The sequence below is a fragment of the Neodiprion pinetum genome, chromosome 2 (assembly GCF_021155775.2).
Source record: "Neodiprion pinetum isolate iyNeoPine1 chromosome 2, iyNeoPine1.2, whole genome shotgun sequence".
Lineage (NCBI taxonomy): Eukaryota > Metazoa > Arthropoda > Insecta > Hymenoptera > Diprionidae > Neodiprion > Neodiprion pinetum.
This window is the reverse complement of record NC_060233.1, coordinates 11,989,582-12,016,648: the sequence shown is the minus strand read 5'-3', so window position 1 is coordinate 12,016,648 and position 27,067 is coordinate 11,989,582. Positions and strand designations below refer to the sequence as shown.

Below are 27,067 nucleotides of genomic sequence, written 5' to 3'. Positions count from 1 at the left end.
AAGCAAAAGTGTATGACTCGAAGTAATAGTTTGAGGTGATGAAAAATTAATACACAAAAACTTGAGAGAAAGTTGCTTAAAACATGACGTAACGATCATCCCATTCGACATGCGTTTATCCATCCTTTTATGGGTATACACATACATTGTATATATGTATACATGCACGGATGTAAGATTGATTAAATCGTAGTACGTATGCAACAGCTGTAAAGAGAGGGTTGATATCGCCGCCGTAAGAATGATCTGCACATGGAGGACAGTCTGACTGACAATGAGTCAACGGTAGTTTACCATTGCAAGAAAAAATGTATGACTGAAGCATGGATAACGGGAAGGCCAACAAACTTCATCGTGATTCACGAGTTCTGGGCCCTTGATGCATGAGTTTTACGCGTATAGGTATGCGTACACTACAACCCTTTCAATAGTGCCACTTCCCCTAATACGTACTCGGGCGCTTACCCCCACTACCATACTACGCTCCGGCGTTTTTCGCATTCTCTCTAATTAATGCTGCTGGTAAAATGCAAAGTACCAATGAGGGGGTCGAGAACCGATTTTCGAGAATGAGCGTTTGTAGTTAGAGTGGGGGAATCAAGATTTTGAGCAATGTATTCTCCTCGCAGCCTGTGAGTGGCTTTATTGGGAGGTTGCACTGTGTATGCAATTTGTGTACAGCACAACACACCGCACGTACTATATATACATGTTTCGTCCGAACCGGATGCAACCGTGCGCCGCCCACGTCATTTCGAGAGGTCAATTGAAGTTTGAACTTTGTACCTCTTGAAAGAAACGATTTTTCAAACCGCAACTAACAGCCCTTACCGCAGCTTATCGTATTTTCATTGCGAATAGTATCCGGTTTATCGTTTCGATAATCTGTAAACCAAACAAAATACCATTTCTGGGTTCGGAATATTTCGCAAACTGCATTTTCGAGATGAAACTTTCTAATAACTTCAACTTACAAGAATACATCGTGCAGAATTACAGAAAATATATACCATGGATATTGGTATTGTGAAGAAATTCAGGTCCGATATAAATTTAGATCTGGATCTAGGTTTTAATAATTTATGGATCGTCCACAAAGTTTTTTTTATTCAAAATGCCTGAAATAACGCTTGGAAATTGAACGAGAAAAAAAACCATGAATCCTCACGTTTCCTCATCCAACGTGAAAGGCGTATCATAACGTAGCAGTTTGAAATAGTTTGCATGTACCTTCATATCGGATCCTATAGAAATATAGTAATTTTTTTGAGTTTGCATTATTGCAAAAAAAAAAATAATAATTTGCAATTCCTACAATTGTTTCACGGTCTGTGAGGAAAAAACTGTTACCCCAATGCTTCTGAAAAACCTTGAATTTTCAAGGGAATATTGTTCTTTTAATTTCAACAGACACACCATGTTACACTAATGTAAACATGTTTCTCAGCGGTTGCTGCGTGACAGGCAAGGTGAGATGGAGATGTATGTGTCTGTACACGCATTGTGTACACAGAAGCGTAGGTGTATATATTACATATACATTGGTTGAGAGAGGATGGGTATGGAATAAAAATGCGATGGTCGATCCAAATAGCGAGGAGGCGAGCGTGCGCGATACTCTAATGCCGATTTTAATTTCTAGCGTCGTGGCCACGCGCTGGCTGCCGCTTCGGCCGGCAACGTGCCGCGCCCATAACAGGAAAGGAGTGAACGCGGCCATCGTGCTTCACGCGACGACGGCTTGGCCGGCTAGAGGCAGCTACCCGGGTTCCCGTAAATCGCACAACTGTGAACGCTTGGCGTCCGTTAGAGCCGAGAGAACCGTTCTCAAACTTTCAAACTGTTAAGCCTCCAAATACTCGAGTCAACTTCGCCGTGATTTCCCGCTCCGTCCTCCGCCAGGCGTCACGGGCCATTTGAACAGGCGGTCATACCTTACCGACCGAGTCAATGTCGCGCTACGCATGAATTTATGCTGCGTTCCCATTTTCGGGCAATGGTATTCGACTTTCCTCACGATTCTGTGAGTTGTTTGTAGTCCGATGATATGTCGCCGGACTATTATCGCCCAAAGCTTACGTCAGAATAAGCTTACCGAAAACCATTACTCTGTTGGTAAATACAGAACTGTACACATTGCGACATGTTTTTTCTTTTTTCTGTCTTCTTTAAACCGGTGATTTCACGTTTGCTCGGTTTGCCAGATACCTATGTTCATTCGGATCTAACTAATCCGCTTACTTTCAATTTGAGATTAGGTCAGGCTCCGGTAATACGAAATTCACACTCGTTTTTGAAACACGCGAGTGTGCGCATTTCCTGGCCAGTGGCAGCGAACTCGACGATACGGACAGGCAGGCAACGAGGGCGTTGCACACTCGTTGCAAATGAATCTTTCGTCTCGTCAATCCCCATCAAGGAGATAAAACGAGAGAGAACTGGGAGAGCTTGAAGAGCGATCGAGGGGGGAATTACGGACAGTTTCAACGCATGCGCGACCCGTGAAATGGGGGCATCCATTCAATACACTTTAGGAACGAGGTCACGAAAATTAAATTTCGTGATTAAGTCGTGTTGTTTAAAGTCTTGGCGGGGGCCTCTTGCGTGTTGAATGCGTTATGTGTGTCCTACGGCTTACGAGAGCTGTCGTATCAATACCTTCACGACTATTTCGTAAGGTACCTGATCAATTGCTTAGGCTCATATATTTTGGATCCCTGGAATAGCGTGGTACAAAATACGCCACTTTTTTCAATAATAATTATCAAGTTTTGGAGTAGAGTTTGGTTTATAGCACTTTGATGAGCCATCAAAACGGAACATCCAGATCTTTGAGAAAAAGCGCTTTTGATCTCACATATCTCTCTAATAAAGTTCCTGACTTGATGATTCTTTGTGATATTCTGAATCCTCGCAAACTACAGAACATACCCACAGTTTTTCAAAAAATTCCTGTTTTCTAGAAATGTGATTATTTTGCATATTCAGGCTGCCAATATCGATTCTTCCATAAGAATCTGCGTTCAAATTCCTGGGAATTATTAGAATTCGTTGAACATTTTGTAGACGAACGGAAAATCTGACGGAAATTCACATTGCGAGAATAAATTTGCAGATACTTTCTGACAGTATTTGGAATATAATTTTCTTCAACGCAGTTTGTAACTATGCATGTTGTTGTATAATATGAATGACCGGTGTCAATATATGACCGTCAAGAGCAATCTTTACGTCGGGATAAAAACCTGACGAGCGTCGTCGGATGACACTATAACTTTATGATGATGCATGTATAAAATACGAAAAGCGCAAGTGTCAACGAATTGGAAATGGCAAATCGTACAATTTGTACATACTGATATAAGTACGTATAAAGTACCTTTTATACACAACAGCATGTGATGAGGCGCGATTAAATTATTTTCGCGTGCTGTTTTATGTCTGCGTAACGAAGCGAATGAATGCCACGGTGGTGTTCACGACCCGCAGGTCTCTCTTCTCCAAATTACCCGTGGGCGGAAAAAGAGCCTTGAACGATCCGTGTGACGAGGAAGAGTCGAGGTGATGTTGCTACTCGTTTGCTTGCTACGTCATCGTCATTATTATTATTATTATCGTTGTTGTTGTTATTGTTATTATTATGATTGTTGTTATTGCTATACTTATCATCATTACCTACTACCATTGCTACAACTACTATTTACTAAACTACATATACTATAGATTATACCTATATAGTGCACACTAAATTGCATTACACACGTACGTGAAGGGCAATTTACTATTCATACTACATGCATGTAATAATAACACCTCTCTTCACAAGCAAAGTTAAATTTGCATGACAGTATACAATGATTGTATATTTGTAGGTATAATGATTATAACAACTTACAGCTGGTTGAACAAAAAAAAAATTAGCTTGTTTTTTTTTATTTACGGGCCAAGTACGACGAGATTATTAAAGTTAACAACTTTTCAGTAGGTAATTAGATCGCCGCTGGATGATTTATATTAAAATCCGTCGTAACGATTTCGATTGTTTCACAATTTTACATGCGCATGGTAAAAATATTGGATTATGTAATATATGTATACAAGCATTCATTGTTTCATTTACTTAATTTTAACTCGATGCGTCATTTTTGATCCGTCGTATGATTTGTATGAATTGCAAGTTTGAAAATCATCCTCTTACGATATTCCGAAATGTTCTGCTATCCGCTGTGAAGGTATCTAGAATTCGTTTTTGTTTCGTAAATTATGTGAAAAATTGTACATAAACAGAGAAAGTCTTATATTACGGGTGCAATGCGATTATGTAGAAATTATCAGTGGTTCAATTTTTTTCATTATAATCAAACACGTTTCTCTTCCTCGAAATGCTTACATTACGATTTTCCTGACAAACCATAAATTGAAATAGCTGTTACTTCAGATCGAAGTAAAAAATACGACGTGGTAATGACAATAACCACGTCATAACAATAATAGTAATAATAATAATATTAACAATGCCGGTGAACTTGTAGAGATATTTGGTTTACTCTTTCAACAGAGTAATAGAATAGAATTTTTTTCCCCGCATTCATATTAATTTATTGGTATTGAAGAGTGGCAGTTATTTTAAGCAAAAAAAAATTAGAATCACCATACATTTGTCATTTTTCACCATCTTACCTAGAGAACAAACATGGTCTCTTTTTTATCTTTGAATGGATTTCCGGTATGACAAGTGCCGTTTCATTATCTGCTGAATAGTTGAATACCAGAAAGAAAATCTATTTCTTTACTACGTTGAGGAGTATTCCGAAAATCTGCGTCAGGTTGAAATATTCAAGCATCGCCTCCCCTCCAAGCTAACGTGTAGATACTGCGGCCATTGAACAACCAGAGGTTGTTGAGATTATTGCAAAAAGTTGCCGGCCGGCTAGACTGCTGCGCAAAAAGGCTGCACAGGTTTTTGAGGAAGACCCGGGGCTTTTATTCTGTATACCTATACGGTCTACCTATGGATCAGAAGGACGATGCGACTCGGGTCGACGCGCCGCATCGGGTTATACGAGTAGTTGAAAACTCGGTTGAACGCTCGCTAAACTTGCGCGGGGGTCGCTGAACGGGACTCATCGTCAGCCGAGAGAGAGCCAAGGGCCGCCGACACCGCTGCCATTATATATCGCACTGTACGTTGCTTGATCAAACATTTTTCATCTTCGGGGGATGTCCGAACTTCCTGTTTTACCGACGAATTCAGCGAGTCATATTTTACACGATTTTCCTATTCTCAGCGATAAAATCTTTCAAAAGTTTGAAAAATTTTACAGCATGCAGGGTTTAATATTCATGATTCTGTGGTTACCTTTCTGAGATTTTGAAAAGTGCAAGTATGACGCACCTAAAGCGAATTTTAATGTATTTGCAGCGAATTGCATCACTCGCTTTGAGGTTATGGCACACTTCTGTACAACTCAGTTCCATATTTTATTGTCAATTTTTCAAACTTGTCTTAGCGACCACATAAGCGCTATTATGTGTCATATTTTTCCAAAGTTTGATGCGATTTTTATCAATTGGGAGAAGAAAAATGTCTATAGTAGGTACCGTTTTCCAAAACTGCCAGCGAAACAAGATCTGACGTTTTCTTACGGTCTTGAGAATTACGATATGAGGAAGACATGATTTGATTCAAATTAAGTATTAATCCTCACGGTATAAATTAAAAACTACTCATCATACGCATATTTCTTATCAATTTTTAATTCAACAGTCCGATAATTCGACCACAGATGTTTCCTCATTTTGATTCTCTACCGAGTATCATATCTTGCAAAATAGTTACTCATTATAGTCTTGCAGTCTCTTTTTTTCCTGTCCAACGGAAGCCCCGGTCAATTAATTATCAACAGTTAAGACTTAGATAATTGCTTGGCGTATGCAAAATTGCCCAATTCTGAAAACTAGTTTCGAACGTTGATAACTATTATTCTTTATTGAATTAATATGAAATATTTTCTTATTATACGACACGGTTGATGAGGAAAAATAATAATTATTATTATTAGAGTCTAGAGGCCAGATAGTACAAGCAAAAGACGCGGTGCTTGATAAGACATTAGGAATGAGACGGTTGAAAACACCGACGGCGATATCATCATAAACAAAAGAAGGATGCGCGAGATAAGTGAAACAACAGGACGCAGTCGTGTGGTCGGTTATCGTAGTGTATTATTGATATTAGAATTCGCAACCCGAGAAAATATGTTGGGCACGCTCGATCTAAAGATAGTATAACAGTTGTATGCATGTGTACATACATACGTCGCATATACACACTAGACGCATGTCTTTATCGAACTCGAAAACCGGCCGGCTTCCCTTGCTGCTACACCGCTGTCGTAAACACGGGATGCGCGCAGGCGCGGAAGCGTGACGTCACCGGTCGCGATCCTATCTGTCGGCCACCAGCCTGCATGGTCACAGTGGTCTGCACTCTCTTCATAATTGAGCGCTGAAAATTCAACCAACCTTCATTTGTCCGAACTGCACGTCGGTTCCTGACACCGTGCAATAAGTCCCGCCCTTACCGACAGAGTCATTTTGCATTTTTTTTTTTTTTTTCGAACCTCTTTTTAGAGTAATTGTAACGAGTTAAATGATACCTCATTGCGATGTTTTCATCCGATATTTACCTCTAAAATTGGGGGAATAAATGGTGCGGCTCAGTCGGTAATATCGTAGCTGGAAATTGATTACGTTTCAAAAAAATAGGGAAATTATTCGATTTCATTCAGATGGAAATGTAGGGTGAGTTTCTCACGGGTGTAATTTCGATTGTTATGCAGAGTGTCCTGGACAGTTGAAAATGCATTATATATGGCATAGACGTATGCTGGTGAATTTTTAATCAATTATCATCGTTTATCTTCGCGTGCCCAGCGAGTGCAACAGCTGGATCGTAATTTTCCGCCTACGAGTTTAATTTGCGTAAGAATCGCTACACGAGTATTCGAGCCACCATGCGATCTCAAACCGGCAGCCACCTACACTACTGTAGATCTCCTGCGTGCCGTAAGTTTACACATACATACAAAGAGGTATATGCATGTATCCATATGTGTATAAATTGCATTGTCTCCATAGGCACACTGGTAAAAAGGCAAGGATTATTCCTAGTTGCGCATTAAACGTTATAATATGAATGTATATCGTTGCATCAAAACGTTGAACAATTATTATTGTTATTATTGGTATAATTATTACATTGGCTCATGATACAAACCCTGATTCGTATGCCTACATATATTTATGCTCATTACGAAAATGCTAATTGGAAAAACCAGGCGACCGGTACGTCGATGTTATTTTTTTCCTTAAAACTTAAGATTTAAATCTTCCGCTGCTTTCCAATCTCCTATACGTCGTATAAAATGATCGAAATATGATTGAAGAGCATTTCGTAGATACAAACAAGATATTTTTATGTTACAGAAAAAGAAATAATCAGTAATTTAAATTTATTCGGAATTTCACACTTTCGACGACGAACGAATGACAAATTTATAAAGTGGAATGAATAGAAATTTTTTCGAAGTATTCAATCTTTATTCAAACAAAGTGAATATTTCGTGAGCTTAACATGTATATCACGAGGTAAAAAACGACGAAACGTTATACATTAACAGCCTTGTAACATGAATTTATGTAATTAGATCAAGACCTAGCTGGAATCTTGAAAATCCAATTTTATGGTTACAATTGAAACTTATTGTTAGTTGAAAACGGGGAACGTTTTATTGAATGAAATATACGTAATTAAAGAAATTGTTCCCTCGATTCATCAGCGTCGGATTTCGCGACGGATGGGAGAAGAGAAAGGAAGCCCGGCGTGTAACCTGTTGGCAATTATTATATTGAACCTCTTAATATCTCTGAGAGTATCTACTTGCTTTCCTAGGCCGCAACTAGGACAAGTCGGCATAGGTCAGACATCGGGCAAAAGTGAGAGTAGGTGGCTTAGAACTAGAACATGAGCCCAGCTGCAGCAGCAGGGTGACGGCGCAGCGTCGCGTGTGCCTAAGCTACTCAAGCTCCGCGTCTGCTTATGTGTGTGCTTACATAGTTAGCCACATACGTATAATGTACATATGCGCATAGACATTACGTATATGTACACACATCCATATCCTCGCGCAGTACGAGAGCGAGGAGTGTTTTAAACAGAAACTTTCCCGCAACGCTGATCTACACAACGGTATTCAGTTACTTATACGGTACTTTCAACCTATGCGGTTTTATTACGCCTTATACGCAATCCAAAGTCATCCGAATCTCAATTATAAAGTTATTTTTGGACATTATCTGTACAATTTTGAACTGCAGTTTATGTCATCTTTTTACTTCTTTCTCGACTGATTTGTTTATGTATTGTAAAAATTCAGAACGAAGTTCTCGTCTTACCGACAGAGTCAGCAAAACGTATTTTCACACTTTTTTCACCTCCTAAGGGTTAAAATATCTTCAAACCTTGAGAAATGATGACGGGTATTACGATCGGTTCTGTCTTGAGACTCGAAAAATCTGTATTATTATTGGGAATACGCAGAAAAATATGGAACTCATCTTATACACAGTTGCGCGTCGTAACCTCAAAGCGTGAATTTTCTGTACTATTCGTGGCTTGAGACACAAGCGCACCGATCATAAATTTTCCGATTTCCAAACGTTTGAAGAGATTTTGTTCCTCAGGAGTGTAAAAAAAGTGTCACATGTACGCTTGGACCTCGACTATTCTCCATTTTTAATTTTCTCTGCTTCAAAGCCGCTTCATTTATTATTATCCCGGGCTGCGATCCGCGTCATGCGTGGGAAAAGCCAGAGTCGCCCTGCGAGCCTTAAACGCATAACGCCGCAATGCAAGCTGCTGCATTCGCGACATTCCTATAGTTGGTTATCGGGGACGGTGACGTCACTCTAGGAAGTACTGCGCGATCGGCACACGTGCGGTCCTTATTGGGTGGGCCTTACTCAAGGTGCAGCTTAATGTCGTTCCGCAGAACGGACTGCAATCGTGAGTTTAACAGTTACACAGATTCTCGTCTTCGCTTTTCCGGGTTTATTTAGAAAAAAATGATGCGCGTCAACACGGTTCTTACCGTCAATTTCAATTTTTATTCTTGGAATTTAGATTTAGATTGATTCAATTCAGAACTGTACAAATTTTGAACCAAATTGGTCGAGTTATTCTTGACGTACTTTTCAAAATGCAATTTGGTTCTATTCAACGTTAACCTCACCTGCTCGTTCACCGATGACTCGTGAACGGTTCAATCGGTGTAGATACAGATCTGTCATTTAATTTGTCTTCACTGAACTAAGATTGAATTAGATTTTGAGCAAAATGAGTCGAACGAGTCCGACTTGTAAAATAATAAGAACAACAACAACAACAACACACCAACAACAACAACAACAACAATAATAATAATAATAATAATAATAAAATTAAAATAAATGAAATATTTTGTACCGATTGTGTTGATGAAACACTCGAACCAGAAAAAAATTCGTTTCGACGTACGAACATGTGTAATATTATTGAAATTAAAACCTTTGACGTCAGAAGATGATGCTGCTGCTGGTACTGCTGCGTATGGCGCTTCCCTTCTCGACGCCGCGATTAGAGATGACGTGTTGTCTGGCTGTCAGATGGAACTCTCGAGTAGCTGCTGTTAATTATACGTACGCACACGCATATAGCAGTCTCATATCCTACATACCGTGAGTCGAGAACTCCGGTGTTTACAATTAATCACTCTGCACTTGACTTTAGAAAATCAGGAAAATCTGGTCGTTTCGTTTTTTTTTTTTTTCACTCTTTATTTCTTCCTTGTCTTCAATATTCGAAAACTGGCAATTATATTCTAAGAACTGCATGATGATTTTCCTATGTTGTAAAAGAAGCAAATATAAGCAAGCGGAAAAGAGACAAAGAAGATTTGCTTGTGAAGTTTACGTGAGCTATTATACTTGTAAGAAAAATGGTTGCAAACTCGCAATGGAACCAAAAAAAAAAAAGCATTGGAAATATCAAAGTGGATTAGTCAAAGGTAATTCAGGGTGATTCCAACTTCTTTACTCGGCGTTTGGTTCGGATCGAAAGTGCAAAAGGATATCGGTCTGTTGACATCGGAGCCCAGCTATGGGGCTTCGAACATCCCATCGTCTATTCACGAAGTCAGTCGAAACCGGACCTTCGGTTCGTACCCAACACTCGTGGACGCGTTGATCATATGTACATACACATATACGTGAATCTTGTACGCACGTGCGTATACCTGATTTCCTTATCAACTAGGTTGTAGGTAATCAGAATGAAATGGAATGAAATTTCTCTCGCAAGTTGAAGCAACGCCGATCGGTTACAGTCTCTGGTGTCTTGTACCTTAACCTTATGCACTCGAGTCGGAGGGAGTCGAAGTGCACGTGCCTTCCTCCCCCCTTTTCTCCCTCGATCGTTGCCATTGCGTTCGTCTTCGGCCCGCTCAAGGCGGTGCACGACATATGCAACCATATACGTACGTCACACACACACACACACACACACACACGACTGTATGCGGCGGCACGTGCAGTGCCATCTCCTTGGTTCGTTGTAACGCACGTATGCACGCATTATATATATGTATATACGTATACCTATGCGTATGTATCTACAAGGCGCATTATAGTGTCGTGTAATACTTGTATATAGGTACGTACGTACGTACGTGATGTATATAACGTTGCACCTAGCAAACCGAAAGAGAAAGAGAGAGTGAGAGAGAGGTTACAGCCACTTGATGCAGAATAAATATTTCTAAACATCAGTTATTGTTACTGTTGTTACCGTCAGCGTTGCTGTGCCTTCTTTGTGATCAACGTTTTTCTCTTCAGCCTGGGATAGAGGTTCACTCCTGCTTTGTCAATATTGTAATACATACATATGTCCCATTCGGTTTCTTTGATACTATGTTATACAATGAATTTTTATGTAAAATCAATTTCGTCAGGAATCGAACAATATGTGCATATTGATATAAATTTATAGAAGCCAGGGAATCAAAAACTGCATACCTACAGCGTCTGCTTTCAAGTTTTCTTGAATATTTTATTGAGTAAAATTAATTATAAAAGGTGATAAAATTATTAAACGTCTTAGATTTCATATTACGGTATGGAAAATGAAACTCCCCAATAATGGATCCTTGGATAATTTTTACTTACTCCAAGGGCGTATCTGTGTCATAATATGGGATATTTTATCACCTCAATTTCTGCAACTGTGAGAACAAAAAATTATTCAATATAATATTTCGAAACACTGTTATACGGTATAATAAGTATATATTCAATACGAAGCATCCAATTGTACGATTAGTGGGAAGAAGTTTGCACAATGAGCATTTTGTCCTTCGTTAGTCCGCCACGTGCGGTAAAATAGTTCAATATATGTATACGTATAGCTGCGGTCAGTGCAGGTCGATGATAATAACGAAAAAACGGGACTTCCTTTTTTTTTCGTCATGCGGTTGTGTTGTCTCTCTTATTTTTGCTGTTCGTTTTCTTACACGATAACGCATTTAACGGTGAGAAAGATACAACGTCTCACGCGTCTGTCTCACTGTGTCACAAGAATTTGTCTAAGACAAAGGAATTAGAATCGCTATTGCGCATGCGTCGCGGAAGGAGGCCGGGGTGCATGCCTAGTGCCGTATGAATCCAGGTCATGCCTTGGCAATGCCTGCCGTGAACCACCGACAACGATTCATGCCGTCGTTGAAAATTACAATTAAATAAACATACGTGATATGTTTTTCGAAATTTCGTGTTGAAAGAAACAAGAAATAAATAAAAAATAAAATGCGTCCTAAAATTATTATAATTATACCTTTATGCGAGGCATCCGAAAATCACGCTCCGCGCGATGCAACGGTTTAAAAGCGTGCAACGAAAGCTGCAATTCTGCGCACACCACGCCTTTGCATCACCGGTTTGTTCTTCCGGGTCGTAAACCGTAAGCCGTATGTATAATACGTATAAGCCGTATAAATCGTTGATTGTAAATCGCGAACCGTGCGGCTCGGAAGGTCTTCACAGCCGGTGCAAGGTCATCGCGTCGATTGCGTCATAACTTCACTTCAGCGCAAGTGCATTATATAGATATAATGAACAAGCGTATCATGATGCTACTACTTTGAGGAACAAAGAAAAAAAAAGAAAAAACAATATTTTTTAGACCTAATTGCACTGTATAATATCGCATAATGGAGGTGAAATTATATCCCATACCTTTCTTCTCTTCTATTTTTATTCATTTCGATTTGCTTACCGTTTCGATTTCGATCACAAATTTCAACATGGTTGTATAAATTCATCGTGGTTAGAAACAAAACAAAAGATCGGGCCGCCACTTGTTTGTTCGTTTAATGAAATATTAATCTATTGAGTAGATATTTATGATATATTTATCATCATTATACCTATACACACTACTCAGATCGCGATCTTATTACGACTATCCAACATGAAAAAAAAAATACATATGATTCTTGACCGATGCTACCAACAACCGAATAATTCCCAAGAAAGACTGCCACAGATGCGACAGATTTTCTTTGAATTTCACTCGTTGAACCGCTAATATAATCGATTATGACCGGAATCGTGAATGGAGGGATGTCTATTAGATAAAACTAAATATCACAGGCTCCATATTTTAGGCCGAATGAATGATCCAGAAGTTTGAGCGGAATTCATGATCCGGAGTGTTACGTACGTCTCCTTTTCATTATAACAAGTATGGACAACTTTCGGCATAAATAATTGAGAGAAGGGAAAAAGTGCTTTTTTTTTATTCATTCCTTAATACTTTCTTGGGTTGGGTCACTTTCTTATACAATGTATACTCATCTACAAGTTATACTACATGTATTTATGTATTTTAGAAATTTCGGATACGTATACAACTTGTCCATACCTATATAGATACACGAATGATTTTTACGCAATTCTTTGATATCGTATTGGATGAATCTTTGCGAGAGAGATGGATAGATAGATAGATAGATAGATAAAGGCCGAAAGGCGGATAAAGAGAAGGATAACGAAAGAGAGAGGAACGGCTGAATTTCACCTCGTTGCAACGGGGCCTAGGTTAGTTAGGCATGATAAAATGAGCGGTATTTGTATATGTAAAATACCTACGTACATGCAGAGCGGCACGCATGGCGTTCACGTAGGTACATACGTATGTACAACTCGTAGCGACGTAACTTGAGGTTATGTCGTACGGCGTGGAGTACAAACGCGCGTGTAGATTGGGCCTGCGGAACGAAATAACGAAAGAACGAGAACGGCACCGACCCTAATAACAACGCGAAGTGGGTCGCAACCCAGAATGCAAACCGGTCCTCACTTATATTGTAATACTCACTGCCCGCCTCTGCGAGCGCAGCGCTCTGCGCAGTTTTACCAGAAATTTACTTTCGATTAGAATGTAGACACTTTCGCTCACGGTATCCATGCATGCCGCGTATATAACCTGTACACACTTTTTATCATCATATCCACGCTCGAACGTCCACCATCTTTGTTAATAAACAATCCACGTGCATGACTTAATTCGGATGCGTATACCATATACTTGCGATATAACGTAGAGGATACATCTACAATTTTTTAAACAACAATTTTTATCATCAGCTTGTGAAGAAGCAAAAAAAAAAAACACACTTTCCACTTATCAATAGCGTTAACCAATACCAAAATATTTACGACAGTTATATCAATATTAATACATATAGTTCTTATATCATACGTAAAAAGTATTGCTTGCAGAAAGATGAAATATCGAATGTTCGTCAAATTTCTCCAACACGTTTTGCGAGATTCGACGATATGTTAGAAAATGTCGAAATTAAACTTATACATTTTAGCTTACGTTATATGTTTGTATTTACACATAATCTTGAAAAACACATGTGTATACATATGCGTACGCATGCACGTTATACGTAAGCCGAGGGAAAGGCACCCGATTCTTGCAACGTGTATGGCGTCGCGACGAATGCTTCTGCTTTATACTGCGTTGTACGCTGTGGTATAAGGAAAAGAGAGAAGATAAAGTAACGGAAATATTATACAGATTTGTTAGAATCGAGTTCACAATCTGAGATTAATCACGATTCTTCAAAGATGTCTAGATGTGCGATATAAATGTGAGTATAGCAAATATATGAGGCCTCGAGTACGGTCGAGTGAAAGAATTCTTAAAATGAGAAAATAAAATAAGTAAAAGTCGAAAGTTAGTGTAATGGGATTGAGCTTTGTTAAAAGGATCTCTTCTTACAGCGGTATAATAGAAAACAAAATTTAGAACAGCAGTTTCGATCAAAGTGCGTACAGAAAACAAGAATTTTTTATATTTCTCAATTCTACGGGTTCTCTATTTAATACGCGATATTTGAAAATTTAATGTAACGTCTCATCTTTATATTTTTGTGCAAAACCCGAAGTTTCTAAGTATAAAACTTGAATGATTCACGTAAATATAAACTTCATCGTAACCTCTGATCCTTAATATTTCTGCTCTGCGCCATTTCTTTCTTTCGACGTGCAATTAATTTCGTCTCATTTAAACCTCGTATTCGATCATCGAGTTGACACCAGTCGGCAAAACCGTCAGCAACACCGTTCAATCAGCCCCCCCCCCCCAATCCTCCGTCATACTCGATGACATTCCTGACTCGTATCATCTTATACGCAATACGAGAAAAGAGAACTTGCGCGCACAGTTTTATATGCTCGTTGACAATACGAAGAAGAAAAAAAAAAAACAAACGAGCGACGCATTACAAGTATGCTGTATGAGTGTACGTATGCCTATAAAGCGTTGTATGTAGACATACACACACCACACATGTATATTTTCATATGCACACTATGTATATGGTAATGAATAGCAATCCGTACATTATTATTACACGTATATGTTGGGCGAAAATGTGTTTTTTGTGCGCTTGTGTGTGTATACATAAATACATTTCTCCTCCGAGTTGGCCTACAGTGACGTCACTGGTTGCGCTGACACGGTGACATAGTGACACAGTTTTTCGCGATGTATACAATATTTATGCATAGGCATTCGTATGTGTAGGTGTATACGTACGTATATACGTATGCATATGTATACGAGTGACATGTCAGAAGGAGCAAGCGTAATTTCACGTTGTGAAGCAGCTGTTGCATTATAGCCCGATCAGTATGGGTATTGGTTCCTTCAGTTATCTCGCCGCTGTTGCAGCTGTTGCCACCTCTCTATGATACGACTTTCCATATTCGAATTACATACATAAATGCGATCGTCGTACGTTTATCTGTGATTAAAAGGCGGTTCAGGCGCGAAATCCATTACGAATGATCAAAATATGCGTATACATATATTATTTTTTTTTTTTTATACGGATTACAGAGTTGAAAAGGATCCTTTCACACACGAACGAAATTTCACACTTGTACATCGACCTAATTAGCGAGAGTTGGAAAAATGTGGAAGGTTGGAAGGTTTTTAACACTACAGGCTTGTCTGGTTTCAACGTAAACGTATTTCTAGAAGACAATATTTATTTTAAAACTTGATTGTTGAAGTTGAAGAATATTCGAAAGTTTTCCGTAGATTGGAAATATCACGACGAATTATTAGGTCATAAATTTGCTAAATCAATTTTATACGCGATCGAAAGTCATTAATCTGTACTAATACAAGGAGATTAAGATCTTCAGATTCGAAAACTCAACGAATCCGAATAAATCAAGAGATGGAATTTCATATTCGATTATCTTTTAATCAGTTATACATATGCGACTACTTCAGTTTACCAAACATTTTTTTTCATCATATTATCAATATTTGTGAACGCACAGGTACATATTTTGTACGGTGTTGTGAGTTTATAGTTACGGTAAAGTGGAACGTGAGACAATTTTTCACCATCATCATCATCATCATCGTCGTTACCATTATTATTTTCCCCTATTTCGTAAAGATACCGATTATTATTCAAATATTTCTTCTTTGAATCATTTATATCGTCTCATCATGGTATGTAGTTCATCACAATTCGAATTCGTATTTTTGAAGTCAATGGCAAATGAATCGCATATAAATTATGCCAACTTTCGAGAAAAACCATCGCAGGCATCGTTCGAAAACGATTAGGTTAATTACTTCAAAACAATCTCTTGACCCAATTGCACGCTCATTGTCAGTTGGGGCAACTGACAGTCGTAAGGTGTGAACAAAAAAAGAAAGAAATTCTAAAAAATGATTACGAAACTACTAAAGCTGCATCCGTATAAATCATTTCTGTGCTGAATTTGCCGGGTTTTTCAGTTGCGCATTGATACAGTGGAGAAAAAAATAGAATAAAAAATTCCTCGCGTCTCGTGGAAAAAAACGACAACACAGTGAAAATAAAAAAATGGCGATTGTGCGGTTATGTCGAGAATAGAACCACTTTTATAAATTATATAATACATAAGTACGTACATCGACAATGTATAAATATATATACGTATAATATATGGCTGCAGGTTAAGGACCTCAATTATTTTCTCTCGCCTTATTTTTCTCGTTACTTATTCTTTGGAAACCCCGCAAGTTGATTAGTTTTTTTTTTTCCTTCGATTTCCTGTTGAATTGCCGAAGTAAAAGAAGAAAAAGAACAACGTGACTCTTTGATTTTACACCAGCGAACTTGGGCGATCTTTGAAGTATAACTCTCGAAAAATACTTTATACCTAAATGTCGATTATGTTAAATATTTACACCTCCAACCGTTTGAAAACTGATCATAATTTTTCTTTGTTCTTTCTTTGTTTTTCAAGTAAACGCGTGTGACACATGTTACGGAAAAAAAAAAAAAAACGACAAATGTCTGGAGAAAAAAAATTGTCGCCTTATATCGAGTTTTCAACAAATCTTATCATTTTCACTATATTTTATCGTTTCTGTAAAGTTGCAGATTTTTCTGCGAAAAAATGTCACGAATGCTTGTCATTTTTTTCCTCTCCGAAGAGCAATGCTGTGTAATATTCTGCTGTCGAATTAAAAAAAAAAAAAAAAAGAAGAAGAAAATAATATTGCTATTGTTCAGTTTGCGTATACCTTATATGTATAATTCAAGAACGGAGGAAACTGCCTTGTTTGAACGACAAAGGCGTATGGTTTTAATCGTTGTATTTAAATCTCGAAAAGGCGGTGTTATAGCAATAAGGTGAACCTTGCAGGTGGTCAGCACTGCACGTGCGCAAAACGCAATCTGATTGTGAGTAATCTACCGCTGCTGCTGTTGCTACTTCGGGTGAATTAAATAATTCAAGTCCAACAAAGAGAACGAACAAAAGTAATCGCTGAAATGCATGAAGTACTGAAAAAAATAGCTTCCGATGCTTTTGCATAAATTTACAATACTGTAAAACATGATCTCTAAACGGAAAGACTTTACGATGCGCATTATTTAATTCACGGGTAAAAATCTCGATCGTTATCACACAATTAATAAAGAAAAAAAAGAAATACTTATTTTTGATTGCGAAAGGCTTATTCTGAAAGAAACTTTAGCCAATCTTGCTGACATGAGAGTTAAAGTTACCCCAAAAACTTGGCTTGAAGAGAAAAAAAACATGCTTTTGGAGGTGACAAACGAGTGTCAGTGAGAATTTTGTACGTATAATTTTTTGAAATTTTTCAACACCGAAAAATAATTCCATGAATTATTTAAGTCTCTAATAAAATTCAGAGTCCCGTTTCAGAGTTGGAACAATTGCTGAAAATTTGTTGAACTAAATCGGAAATGGTAAGGTTAGACATTGGTTGGATTCGCATAGAATTCCCCATACGTGTAATAATATAGGTGTAGTTATAATACGTCAGCTTGATGTCGAGTTGTGCGTGTTTTAATTGCTTGTTATACTGTCACTGAAAAATTTACTGTCGATTCAATTGTGGCATGTCCTCCAGCTCAATGCCAGCAGATGTCTGCGCTATGTATGTGGATAATAGTACGTACACCTCAATACCTATTTGAAATTGACTATGAACCTTCAAAAACGAATCCTTCAAATCTATGAGTGTGTATTATTGAAGATGAAATGAGTCCTTCGTTCTCGAGGTTTATGTCATATAAGAAAGTGAGGAATTATTTTTCGCATCTTATCTATTAATATTATTTATGACGTGAATCAATTCCAACTTCCAATCTAACCGCACTTGGTCAAATATTGTTAGTTCTCTCGAATAGTGTAAAATTTGTGCGTTGTTTTTCCACCTGTAAAATACAAGAGGTTTAAATATTATATTACACACATGTGAGACATTCCATGCCAATACGACTAGTTTTCACCTCAGAAGTTTTATTCTGGTTAAAATATTTTCAGGTAATAGTAGCGCCTCTAAAATCTCTAAAAATTTTTACCTATTCGTGCAACGGTTTTTGAGTAATACGTATCCGAAAACATTTGTCGTTTTGAAATCCGTTCCACGATGGATTGATTTTTTGTTTTATTTTATTTTACCATTGGTCGATTCGATACAGGATGGCCTTTGCGTATCTCGATATTTGCGAATTGAAAGTGCAAATAAAATCGATCTATCGATCGATCGCGCAGCGACTGAGCGTTTCGGTTCGCCCGACACGCTCCGTTTGTTTATTACCCGTGAGCCGAGTAGTTACTGCTCGATCTACGTCGCCGGCACCACGTGATCATCAACCTACCACTTTCTCCTCCGGCTTTCAAATTTCTTATTTTAACTTGCCTGTCTACCCGTGCCAGTGTTTGCCGCGGTATGTCTAATACGCAGGGTGCAGGTTGCATTGAAGCTTTTCAGCAAGGAAATCAAGCTGTCTGCAATTACTTACGAAGCCTTTCCGGTATAATTACTATTGTTAAGATGGTGGCGGGAAGATTCTTTTAGACCAGAATTATTGGATCACATATTCCGTTAATGTAAACGTTATTTTCTTTTTTGGAGATGTAAATTTGAAAAACTGGCGATTTTGAAAAATTAACGACGGAGCCAGAAATCGAACCTGGCGTCTAGAGATGCTTGACCGGAGCCTTACTCCACTAGACCACCTAGCCGCCCTGACTCCGTTGTCGTTAATTCCTCTCATCACCAGTAAGTTCAAATTTGTTTTCTTGTGCTTTATATGTGTGAATAGAAAGTTTTCGTCTCTGGAGCACCTGATGTAAGAATGTATGTAGATGAATGTTTACATGTTAGAATCTTACGCTTCTGATGGGAAGCACGCAAGACGGTCAAAACCGTCTAATAAATGTTATTTTCTTTTCCTCGATGCCTAAGAAAAAAATCGTTAGAAATGTTTCGAGTACAAGGTTTTTTCGTGTTTTTTCGTATATGCCACCCCGAGTCGACTTAATGTTACAAAATAGAAGTTCAACAGCTTGGACGATGCTCACTGTACCGTGATATTTGTCAAATCAGCCGAAAACGATCAGCTGATCAACTAGCGCGCCGCCATATTGCCCTGATTCCTGTCTACCCTCATTAAGTAAGATCTCGATACCCAATTGACTTAATTACTCTCGCAATATCCGTTTTGTGATTGTTTGTTGTGAAGCAGTTTTTCAACTACTGAAACCATTTAAAGGTGAATTTTTTTCAATAATTAATTATTTAAGCATAGTTAATAGTTATAACCTTTGAACGAATTTCGCTCAAGGGACACGTTTGTAAAGAATTCCATTCTCTGCTAACAATAAATGCTTCCGGGATCAACCTGCGAGGATTACAACTTTTTTTTTCCTGTATACAAGCTTTTCAGGCGGGAACAAAAAAAAAAAAAAATGTTTCTTTCATCCGAAATTCCACCACATACACATGCGTATTTATACCTGTGAATACAGGTTTAGATAAAGGTATAGATAAATTCACTCGCCGTGTGTGACTTGACGTTTGGCAACGGCATCTTTTTCAGTCTCTACGTAACAATGGCGTGACTGGCTCGTTCAGCAAATAAACGAGCATCATATCACATATGTACAATCCGTGTTAAATACCTGAGATGTATGCAGCCATACTCAGTGCGTTGAATTCTGACCATTTGAACATAGCTTAACCTAACCTAATCTGACCTAACTGAGCGTTTCCCGGTTGAGTAATGGTCTGAATCCAACACGCCAAGCCTATACAACCTATAATAATACATAAGGCGGTGCATACTGTATAAATACTCGATTGTCGTTATATATATGGAACTGTGTTATAACTACCCACCTCAGATCTAAAGGGGGACATCTGATGGACTGACCTGCCTCACGGTTCTTTTTTACAGTTATTATTACTATTATTCATGCTAACTTTCCGTTTTTTTTTTTTTTTTATTAATGTATCGGGTAAGATACACAAAAGAAAAGATCGAGGCTGGGGTCGAAGAGATCAGAAACACTTATGTTGGAATTGATTGTTTTACTGAAAAATTCGGTCGGTCGTATTTCACACTTTTTGCGTCCTCCTGAATAGTGAAATAGTTAGAAATATTGATTTTGAAACATTACAAATCTAACTGTAGCCGATTATCAATCGCTTTGAGGTTATGGCGGATTAAAAAATTTGGCGAAGATTTCGTTTCCCGGGAGAAGGAAAAAGTGTGAAATACGATTTGTGGAACCCGTCGGTAAAATAGGAACGTTCGAAATGAGGTTATGCGTTACACTATGTTATGATGTAGCAAGGCATCGACGATTACGCCTTCGGCACTGGTTTAACACGTGACGCAGCTACGCAGGATTCGCGCGCGCATTCTTTTGGTTTACCCCATACGGAACTATGTATCAGGCATTATGTAGGCGTAGGTTTGATATCGCGTAATAAATCCGCACTCTGTCATGTCTCTACCGAGAAAACAGGAAATCTTTGCTGCCGTTCCGCGTTGTGCGACCTTTGCCTCCGTTTTGCCCCCCCCCCCCCCCCCCCATCGCCATCAACTTCTCGTTCGCTTTCTCGCTCTTTTTGTATGGCCAACACACGCTTAATACGTCTGACAAATGGAAATCGTCATTTACTGTACAGAACACATACATATGATCTGTGTGAATTAATATGTGCGTGTAAATATGTCTATGGATACAGTATTTGCAAGTGTACTGTTACAAGACAAGCCGTGGACCACTCATATTATATGTATACATATATGTACGTACATACCTATGCGCGTGACGGCGTTGAACGTCACTTTTTCAGCCTTCAAAACTATGTACACTATTATTGCAATTATTACATACACGCGTGCACGACTAATATTTATTATATCATCGACGATGCGAGAATTATAATGCGCACTCGGTGTTTTGAACATTTTTCACATACACGTATAGGTACGTGTTGTATACAGAAATTTATTATTATAGCTATAGATACCTCTGCGTTGAGAAGTTGTAGGAATAAATAAAACCGTAAATATCGTCATTGTTTATTTTCTTTTTCTTTTTTCAATCCAATTTTATTGTGAAAGTAATAAACATGTCAAGTTTGTCAAATGATTTTTTTCTTTTCAAACAGATGAGAATCACAAAAGTTACATTAACAGGCGTTATACGTGTATCTCTTCGTAGTAATGTACTGTGACGTCATTGCACAGTATTTTACTACGAAATGGTGCAGAAATCTGGGTTTTCCAGGTTAGAACAGAAGTGCGAAGTTAGGTTAGGTTAGCTTGGGTATATCGAATAACGACGTCATAAAAATGGCGGACAAAAAAGATCGTTTCATACATCTCTGACCTTAAAATTGACAGTAGGTTTCAGACATTCGACGTAACAATTTGGGAAATTTTTTCTCTTGAATTCACGCGGGTAAACACCTTTGCAATTTATGACGCAGTAGCCAGAAAAATCTTGCATTTAACAAACACATCTCTGGTAATAATATCGTTACGATGTGTTACGCCGTCGCGTCGCCGTAATACGCAATACCGGACTCAGGACTGACGTCAGTAGGCGTCATGGAGATATCCGGTATTCATACATGTGCCCGGTTGGCCGTTGTTATTGTCACCATCGCCGATATCCTGTTGCTGTTGTCTTCGATGGTGCGATTATTGTTATGGATAAAGTTGTTATTTATATTTATGGGTTTAATTTGGTAATCATTGTGAAATGCTGCAGTTATTGGGTAAGTCGGTGAAAAGATAATAATTATTTATTTTACAAATAATGTATTCATAATTACGGATTACTAAGTCCAATACAGGGGAGTTCCTTGGGTCGCTAATTACGAATCTGATCTCTAAATTTGACAATTCAAAATACCGGATCCAATATGGCGGATTAAAATCCAGAAAGTCACTTGATTTTAGTGGAACTTGATACGTGAAGGTATTTGAGGTCGCTGATTACGAATCTGAACTCGAAATTAAAAAGTTCAAAATGATTGATCCAATATGGCTAACCAAAATTCCAAAAGTCACTTAAAGCTGTCATATGGAGTCTACCATTTTGATTTTTCTTAATTTCGAGTTCAGATTCGTAATTTCCGACCTCGAAAATCCCTGGGTACCGAGTTTTATCGAAATCGAACGACTTTGGAGTTTGGTTCATCGTATTAGATCCGCCATTTTGAATTTTCAAATTTTGAGTGCAGATTCGTAACCAGCGATCCAAAAAACTCCCCTGTATTAAATTTTATCTAAATCAGTCGCGTAGATTTACTTTGTCCCTGAAAGGGTTAAATGCGAGGTTAAATGGCAAAACCCATCCTTTTGCGGGCACGGGTTAGAGTTGAGACAAAAATCTGAAAAACTAGAGAATTATTTTTGAATCATTCGGAATTGATTTCGGGGGTGAGCCGATCGAAATTCAAAAATGACTTTTTTAAGGACCACCCTAATGCATATATGCATGCGATGGATAATATAAATCGTTGAAAGATTCACAACGATTTACGTTTCATAATAATTGAACTTATATATTGTATGTATAATGAATATAAATATCGATCACGAGGCATTCCGGATGGCATAAAACGTTACAGGCATCGCATAGCATGAGCGTTATATTTGTATGAGTTTCGACCACATAATCGAGACCTTGCAGATCGAAAATACTTGTATTGACAATATCCGCTGACCGTTAGTAGGGTGTTGGTTACAGGGGAATGGAGAGGAGAAAAGAAAAAGAAATTGAAATATATTTATAGTGTCTGATAAACTGAACATCTCAACTGGACCTTCCTGTTTTAACCACACATTTTGCGAGTTTTACCGAACATTTTTTGTACTTCGTCACTCATTATCTAAAAAATTAATTCCCTTCAACACCAAACCGTGATCATTTCCCATAATAATTGATGCAATGTTCGAAAAAATGTGCAAATATACAATTTGCTGAATTTGTCGGTAAAACAGGACAAACCCTCTCAAAAAAGTTGTCCAATGTTTGTTGATAGTAACGAATGACCAAAAACATTATGCATGTTTTAACACATTTAAGTTGTGTTTAATACGTATACTATACATATACCATTAGTGATGCAATATTTTCGACACGTGGATTGATGCAACCAAAGTAAAACATTTTCGTATGTTTAAATCAATATCATGCAAACAAAGAAAACATCTTGACGAGTTTGCATATAATGTGCATATATATACACACATACATACAATATATATATATATATACATATATGTATTATCATATCAAATGAAATATACATGACGAGGAAAATATGTTAATTAATTTCTATTTCTGCCGCTTGACTTGATGATTCTGATTACGGTGTTTAAGGCCGTAACGCGATATTTTTTTAATCATTAATCAATTTTAGCAGCTTGTGATAAGTGGATAAAACTTATGTGACATAATTTTCACGTTTCTGACTTCATAATTTTTCACTCGAAATTATTTGTAAACAAGAAAAGTAAAAGAACGACACGCAAGAATATCCTAATCGTAAGCGAAAACTTTTCGGTAATACAAATTTTTTTAATACATAAATGTTTGCGTTACAGTTGATATATATACTTTGATTGTGAGTGTATAAAATTATTATACCTACTGAAAGTTGACCTAAAGAAATTTCCTCCATTTCGAAAGAACTTCGATCTTCCTGTTTTCATGCCCGAGTCACGCAATTGATTGCGGATATTTTCACGCGTGAATGCATATACATTTACATGTACATATTTATAAAACGAGCACGTCGTGTAACTCCTAATTAACCGTTAGGCACACGTGCGACACACGAACATTTTGTTCGTCACTGTAATTATGCAGAAAAAAAAAATTTCCTCCAAGGGCTGGTGATTAATTTTTTGTAAAAAAAAAAAACAAAATACTTGTATCTTTTTATCGACAGATTTTTAATCCGACTGTACATCTCGCATATCCTTAAGAGCACATGTTTCCCATAACGTAAGAGATCCCGTATTGAAGCAGCATGTGGAACAAGTTGAGGTTACCCGCGAGCTTCCGGTTTTCTGTCGTTGGTATTAAAATAACATCTACCGTAAGCCGCGGGGCGTATGTTGTTTCGAATCGGTGCAACTGGTAAACCCGGCATTCGGAAGATCGTAAAGTTCTCTCGGCGGATTTTCTCCTCGCGATGCTTCTTGATAACGCGTTGTGCGAAACGAGTATATGATTCACCCTGAACACCGGAAAGTTTACTCTCGTCATCGGCATCTCGCTAATAAATTCAAAGAATCATATAACCGACCGTTGTTTCGGTATCTCACTAGTATTTTCCACTTTCAAACATCAATCTGCAGTTTTCCGTTTTAATATTCTGTTTTTGTCGCAATAATTATAACAATCGTCTTTATATTTTATCGATCTTGCCACTGACTCGTATCAATTCGTCCGCTTGGGTATGTATGCAATTACAGAAATAAATACCACACCTTTACCTGTCATTTCTGCACGCGTCATTCAGAATTGCAATTCTGCATGTTTGTATATTCAGGGCACATACCTCAGCCACAGTTTTTATATATCGTATCATGGGGTTGAAGTCCGTAACGTTGACGTGAACAAATATTATCATCTTGATGTTCGGTTAGTTTATATACCGTGCAATTATCAAAACTTCAGCCGATGGCAAGAGGAAAGAGAGAGTTAATTAATAATCAAACAACGGAACTTTATGCTGTTGATACCATTATTATTATTACTATCATTAATACCAAACAATATCACTGTTACATACCACTATTACTGCTATCACTTATGCCGATGTTACGATTGTTATTAATACAATAACGTGATATATGAAACTGCTCAATTTTTTCTTACACATTTTTGCCGTGAATTTCAGGCTCGTCGATATGTTTTTAGATATAGCCGATTTTTCTGTTTTCCTCGCACCCCTCACTGAAGTTGATCGACCATTTTCAATGTTTTAAAAATATTGTTTCAGGGCACGGTGACACTTACAAAACGTATTGAGGAGGTCAGATTGCTCGAGTCACGGAAGAGTGCTCGGCTCGCCGATCAGGACACGGATTTTGCTCGGCTCGCCGACATGGCTGGGGATCGTAAGAGAGCCTCTTCACACTCGATCGACGTGCCCCACGTCATAGGGTGAGTTGCATATCAGGTTTATCACCATGTAGATTTTGTTTTTAACTCGTCTCATAAGATTTCCAAAATTGATGTGCGGTACGAAAAAATGGTGTTTGACACGTCAAATTTTTCAGTTTTAAGGGGACCCGGTGGTCTAGCGCACGAAAATGACACCTATTTTCACGATTTTTTTTTTGCTATTAAAAATAAAAAAAACGATGTTCTAACTTTTCGAGCTTATTACTACGTTTATTAATCATACAAAAAATTTTTTTTTTCCTTTTAAAAACAATATTTATTATTATAAAAATGCCGCTAAAGATGACCCTCTCGAAAAATCGGATCCGGACTGCGGAGGTGATTTCGAGACTTCTACTCATCAGAAACAAAAAATTCAAAGACATTCTTAATCAGAAAGAGTGCAGTTATGGTCGGAACTAGAACAAATCGAAAAAATTGAAAATTGACAAAATGCCGGGCGTTGAAAAAAAAAGTTCGCAAAATCGGGTTTTTTTTCACTAGTTTTTTAGTGTAAACAATAGGAAATTATTTAAATAAAATCATGATTCTATTTCCGACGATAGCCATACATGTTGTGAACAACATATCCAAATTTCAAGTCATTCGGTTGAATAGTTTTTTTATTTTCACCCCCGCCGTGCCGAAAAAAGTCGTTTCGAGATAAATGAGTTTAAAGTTTGAGGTACAGATATTTTCAAAAATTGAGCAAATTTTGAATACTTACAGTTAATCCGCGATTCCGGCACCATAGAGGATCCCTTCGGAACGTTTGTATTCCGAAGGGATTATATTGTATTCGGTTACAAATGTAAAGGTAAAATGCGGAGAAGGGTCGGGACAGCTGCCGCGCTCCGAGTGCTGAATCCGTTAGGAGCGCGCGGACCGCTCTCTACCTGGAAGGGCTGTAGAAGCTATAATATTGGGAATTTCCGCATGAAAATTTCACAGTATATTCTTAAGATACTATACTTTCGAAATATCGAAAAAAAAAAAATCGATTTTTTGAAATTTCTAGACCACCGGGTCCCCTTAAGTTACCTTTTCTCAATTTGTACAATACGAAACTGTGTTACACATTTCGAAAAATCTTGGGAAATGATTCTTATCATTTCTTAAGATCTTCCTGATGCCGCTGAATTTTTTCACATCATTCGATGTGAAAGCGTCATCCGAATGAAAAAAGAAAAACGTTTTCTCAAAACATACTCAGGTTGATATATCTTATCGAATACCTTATATTAATAATATAGACATATTATGACGCTTTACTCGTGAGTTTATGCATTGAGCATGTACACGGATATATGTATATATATCCGACAAACGCAATGCGATGCATCATTAATACGTCACTACACAGACGCAAACAATAATATTGATCAGTTGCCAGCTGCTTCTTTACTTCATGCCACGTATACAAGTTTCT

General features: G+C 37.9%; 1 protein-coding gene across 3 annotated transcripts in view; it reads left to right on the top strand.

The window, feature by feature from the left end:
- Positions 1-27,067, top strand: part of Glut4EF (Glucose transporter 4 enhancer factor) — an 84,353-nt gene that overhangs the window by 4,217 nt on the left and 53,069 nt on the right. The window contains exons 1-2 of one of the 3 annotated variants that reach the window (XM_046612886.2): positions 14,036-14,255; positions 25,475-25,638. In XM_046612886.2, coding sequence (XP_046468842.1) covers positions 14,241-14,255; positions 25,475-25,638 — 179 coding nt within the window. In that variant the 5' untranslated portion in view covers positions 14,036-14,240. Of the gene's footprint in view, positions 1-14,035; positions 14,256-22,098; positions 22,232-25,474; positions 25,639-27,067 lie in introns of those variants that run through there. The other 2 variants (XM_046612885.2, XM_046612883.2) reach the window with 2 other exon arrangements.